This window comes from Neophocaena asiaeorientalis, unplaced genomic scaffold (genome assembly GCF_003031525.2).
Source record: "Neophocaena asiaeorientalis asiaeorientalis breed wild unplaced genomic scaffold, Neophocaena_asiaeorientalis_V1.1 scaffold238, whole genome shotgun sequence".
Classification (NCBI taxonomy): Eukaryota; Metazoa; Chordata; class Mammalia; order Artiodactyla; family Phocoenidae; genus Neophocaena; species Neophocaena asiaeorientalis.
The window spans coordinates 998433-1004143 of NW_020174555.1; the positions used below are offsets into that span (position 1 = coordinate 998433).

General features: G+C 44.5%; 1 protein-coding gene across 1 annotated transcript in view; it reads right to left on the reverse strand.

Moving 5' to 3' along the window:
* Positions 1-5604, reverse strand: part of FHDC1 (FH2 domain containing 1) — a 41222-nt gene extending 35618 nt beyond the window's left edge. The window contains 2 exon segments of the mRNA XM_024757461.1: positions 1-285; positions 5228-5604. The exon segment at positions 1-285 is cut by the window's left edge and continues 300 nt beyond it. Of these exon segments, the coding sequence (XP_024613229.1) occupies positions 1-141 (141 nt within the window). The 5' untranslated portion in view covers positions 142-285; positions 5228-5604.
* Between the last annotated feature and the right edge of the window lie 107 nt (positions 5605-5711).

Consider the following 5711-nt stretch of genomic DNA (forward strand, 5'->3'; position numbering starts at 1 on the left):
TGAGGGTGGGCATGGTGGAGGTGGAGGGGGTAGAGGAGGAGGTGGTGGTGGCGGCGTTTGCCCAATCATGAATCCAGCTGTCGTGGCAATATTCCCATTTCCTTTATCACTGACCAAGGAGACACAATTCATAACGTGCATAGTACTGTTGCCTTCTAAGGAGATAATTTCTTGACCTTGGGGAAGCAGACAAGCAGACACCGACATCAAATTTGTGTCATACTTTTCCGTCCGCTAGTCTGCCGCCAGAGCAAAGGCAACTGCGTTGTGTGTCATCTTCCAAACCTGCAAAGATAAAACAACTTTAAAATCAGTGCAGGAAAACACGGCTATACTAGCGACTCCCTTCCGAGGCCAGTGCCAGTCCTCCCAGAGTAGTTGGATATTGAAATCAATGAGGGGCCACACATCCAAAAGAGAACTAAAAGGGACTAATACTTTTCTAAATGTGAACCAAATTTTACTACCTGGAAATGCTGCCAAAGCAGCAGCAATAAATCCAACCTGGAAACGTTCCATTCATCAATAAAACACATATTTACCAAGAACCCACAATAGGTTCAGCAAGTACTGCTCACTTTCTGAACAAGCTACTTGTTCATTAACTGGCTCGTTTTCTTTGGGCAGTGGATCCCCAACCCCTGGAGAAATTACCCAAATGGCTGCAGCCCTAGTGACTCTGTCTTTTTCCAGTACGGACATGTCCCCTACCCATTAGTGGGTCAAAGGGCATCCTCCACCTTGCACATCATAGGCAGGGCATTCGGGGATGATAAAATAATTGCCAAACTCCTTCCCCTGGAGTCAGTGCCATCGTCTTCTCCCTACACTTGGTGATTCTGCTCCCTCGCAAATAGAGAAAAGAACGCCGGACGTGAAGATAAAAGGTTCCAGCTCTAAATCAAGCTTTACTGCTTACAATTTTAGAAAAGCCATTTTGCCTCACTAGATTTGGAGTTTCTCATTTGTAAAATTAGGAGGTTGGCACTGACCTCCACCGTCACTTCCGATGCAATCGTTTTGGGTTCTGGTTAAGCTCTCTGGAGCTTAACTCTCTGGAAACCACCAGAACTTCTCAGTGCCTCTTCTGCTTCTTCTGTGACACTACCAGCAGAGGAGACACACACACACAAGGGGATGCTGCCCGAATCACACCTGCCACACGGCTACCCCTTATCCACTCGGTCACTGACTTATCTTGGTGGCTTGTGTTTTTATTGACCTTTAAATGTTCGTTTTTGTTCATTTGTTGTGGACCTGATGTGAAAACAGGGGTCAGAATAACTACAGTTCTTCAGAGGTGAGGACAGGTAAGTGGAGATGTAGAACACGGGGCCCCGTGTAGGCTTGTGGAATGAGCACCCCAACTATTTGGGTGTGTGAAAAGGGGACTGTTTCATCTAGGTCATAAAGGGTCACGTGGAGGGGCTTTTTAGACCGGACTTCTGAGAGGAATTAGCTTTCTATAGCATTACTGTTCAAAGCTCATCGTTACACATCTTCATCAAACAAATGCAGAATTCTACAGGAGTAAATGGTCTGATATCACTAATTCAAATATTATTAAATCTTTTACACAGAATCATACATAAAAGGCAGGACTGCCTTGAGAGTAAGAGGGGAGACTCCAAGAACAGACTGCTTTTCCTCAGATCCCAGTTCTGCTACTTCTTTAGGTGTGCAACCTGGGGTGAGGTAGTTTATCTAACCTATGTTTCAGCATCCTCCTCTATACTATAAGCATATACCATTCCATTGGTTTGTATGAGAATAAATGAGCTCACTATGTGTACCCTTACCAAGATGGTACATAGTTAGCCATTATTAACACAGGTGTCACAGAAATAAAGATTTCTCTTTATTTTCACAGGCACTACATTTGCTTTAAAATATGTAGTGGGTTTATAGGTAAAATGCTAGGTTACCCTTGGCTACTAGAATCATACCTTTAATATTTCCATTCTCTGCTTTCTAAGTTACTAGGTTTGTGAGCTCTGTCCCTTTTCAATACTCAGTGATTGCATATTGTTATCTCTACATTACAAGAACAAATGTTTTTATGAAACATTTAAATATTTAAGTTCTGAAAATTACGTATGGGTAGAAAATAGCATTTCCAACTATTTACTGGATAATTTTTTTTTTTAGCATTTTAACCGCTTTTAAGTGTACATCAGTGGCATTAAGTACATTCACGTGTTGTGCCGTGTTATCATGGGATAATTTTTTAGAAAGTAAAACTGAAAATATTTATCCAAGCCAACTTACAGCTCACTTGAGATGCAACTAGCTTTTAAAAGGAGTTTTCCTACAATGAGATATCATCTCACACCAGTCAGAATGGCCATCATCAAAAAATCTAGAAACAATAAATGCTGGAGAGGGTGTGGAGAAAAGGGGACACTCTTGCACTGCTGGTGGGAATGTGAATTGGTTCAGCCACTGTGGAGAACAGTATGGAGGTTCCTTAAAAAACTACAAATAGAATTACCATATGACCCAGCAATCCCACTACTTGGCATATACCCTGAGAAAACCAAAATTCAAAAAGAGTCATGTACCAAAATGTTCATTGCAGCTCTATTTACAATAGCCAGGACATGGAAACAACCTAAGCGCCCATCATCGGATGAATGGATAAAGAAGATGTGGCACATATACACAATGGAATATTACTCAGCCTTAAAAAGAAATGAAATTGAGCTATTTGTAATGAGATGGATAGACCTAGAGTCTGTCATACAGAGTGAAGTAAGTCAGAAAGAAAAAGACAAATACCGTATGCTAACACATATATATGGAATTTAAGGGAAAAAAATGTCATGAAGAACCTAGGGGTAAGATAGGAATAAAGACGCAGACCTACTGGAGAACGGACTTGAGGATATGGGGAGGGGGAAGGGTGAGTTTTGACAGGGCGAGAGAGAGTCATGGACATATACACACTAACAAACGTAGTAAGGTAGATAGCTGGGGGGAAGCAGCCGCAGGGCACAGGGATATTAGCTCGGTGCTTTGTGACGGCCTGGAGGTGTGGGATGGGGAGAGTGGGAGGGAGGGAGACGCGGGAGGGAGGACATGTGGGGGCGTATGTATGTGTATAGCTGATTCACTTTGTTATAAAGCAGAAACTAACACACCATTGTGAAGCAATTGTACCCCAATAAAGATGTTTTTAAAAAAAAAAAAAAAGGAGTTTTCATAATTATCATTAGGGGCATAGCTAGGCTGCTTTCATAGTTGGCATCCCTAAAGCAGATGACTCACTGTCAATTACAGTTTATAGTTACATCTGAACTCTTCTTTTCTCAAGACTGTACAGGTAATCTTGGCAGTTTATCCTTACATATTTTAAAATACTTCTGTACATGAAATATCTCATGTATTGAAGAATTGCTAATCCTCCAATTCACCTCCAATTCCAGATATGCTGACTTGTTTATAGATTATCTCTGTTAAGAACGGTGATAAGCTAAAAAAGTCTCCAACCTAGAAAGCAATAACTCACTCAGTGCTGCATTAGTATATGCACAGCTGTGCCATTAAACCTCACAGAGCAAATGTAGAGATACTAAGAAAGAGTGAAAAAGACTATGCCCTCGGAGGTCCTGCAACACCATCTTCATTAATACCAAAGCCCCAAAGCATGTGAGTCCTTTAGAGTATCCTCTGTTTTGCAGAGGAAGTACCAGATTAAAGCTTGTCAAAGTAAAAAGTGACACACATTAGCTATGCATCAGCAGGATTCTAACCACTGTCACGTCTCAAGAAAGAATGTTATTTTAGAAAGTTAAAGGAACAAAAGAAAATTTACAACATTGTTCCTGGTATGTTGTCTGGCTAATTTTTTCCCAGGGTAACATACAAGGATCCTAGGCCCCCAACAGCTTCTAATGAATGAGTTCTCCAGCAATGATTAGCTAAGATGCTAATGCTTTTACTACAAGCCTCAATAGGGCTTTGATAGGGTTTCCCCCTTGGGCCAGGATTTCCAATGTCAAAGCGATGGCAGGAAAAAGAGAGTGCAGACACACATTCTAACCCTTTCCACAGTCTCACGAGATATTAAAACAGAGGATACACAAAGAATATTCGATTAACTATGGTACTGTCCGCAGTAAAGATGCAAACGCATACTCTCCAGATATGCTAGGAGAACATAGGTGATGCAGCAGCCCCAAAGACGGCTGTTTCACACAGCGGGCAGCCGCAGGCAAGGACAATGGAATTAGCCTTAGGCTGTATCTGGAAAATGTCAAGTGTCCCATCAATCTCCCCAGGGCAAACAGAGACAGGCTTGTATTTAACATCTCACCTACAGGTTGGGGACCTCAGCAGCAGCAGGGGGGATGGCTGCTAAGGTTGACAAATGCCCAGCCCTGAGTAAACTGTACAGCTGTCACAGTGAGTCTCTGAAGATGAGAACTTCTGTTTGAGTCTCCTGGGTGCTAATCATGACCCATTGGGGGTAAGTCCCAGGGAAGGCCCCTCCTGGGGAGGCTACTAGCTCAGCTGAGCATCTCCCAACTGTGTGGATTTTTAATAAGGGGATGCTGTGGCCATGTACCTAGCCTTTAGCTGATCAGCAAGCAAAAAGTCTTAGAATGAGAAGGAGAATAAGGGTCTTCAAAGAAGCCCTGTGGCCCCTCCTAAACTCTCTTGTCTAAATAGCCAGGATTACTTTGCTCGTGGTGTCAGAAACATCGTTGAAGCTCTATTCTCTTCAAGGGAGTGGGTGGGAGGGAAGAAAAGAGTAACTATGCTTAATTTCACAGTGTATTTAGGAGGAAAACACGTTTCTGAAAGCCCGTTTAGGGCTCAGAGCTCTCCTGAAAAACGGTTGCTCAGCTGGTCACTCACCCCGTAGGTCAGCAATAATCAGAAGTAAACTCCACACCAGAAAAACCTTTTCCCCTTGATTCCTGACATGTGTCACAGATGAGGTGGGATCAGGAAAGGCTGGCCCACACCCTTCTGATGACAAACGGGGGCAGAGCAAGCCGGGCGTGGAGGAGAGGCAGAGGAACACACGGCCCTATTTTACTGGGGGGAGAAGAGAGGGTGGGGAAGGGACAGGCCATTTTTAAATATGGAGTTTTTGCTCTCCACCAACTCACTGGGAACGGGCTCCTCCCCAACCACCTATCTTTCAAAATCTTTCTGGATTATTGAACACAGCACGTCAACCCCACAGTCAAACCAGAGCTGGCAACATCCAGCTCTTCACCTTGGCACTCTCGCCAGCAGTGGAAGGACCCAAGATGTTTCCAGTCCGCGCGTTTAATCTGCCGCCGCACAACATAAGCAATCCACAGATGCCCCCGAGCGCAACACCCTGGGAGCAGAGGAAGAAACGCCTGTTTTCTGAATGCGCATTTTCAGCTTCTCTCAATGTCCCCAAACAAAGCAAACGGGTGCCAAAGGATGCTCTAGAGAGGAAAGGAAGCGCTCGCGACTCATTCCAGGAAGGCAACTGTGGGTCAGGAGACGAGAGGGGGGTCACAGACGGCCGAACAGCAGGCGCAGTTTCTGTGCAAACAGCTGTTTGAAAACGGACTCCTGGGTCCTGAAGAAACTCGGCGTGGGGGACACCGGGGTCCCGATTTCTTTCGCAGAGTCTGGACGCCCTAGGTCTCTGAAGTGGCGGGCGGTCCACCGCGTCCTTCCGCCCCCAACCCTCGGCCCGTGTCCCGCCCCAGCCACTCACCAAA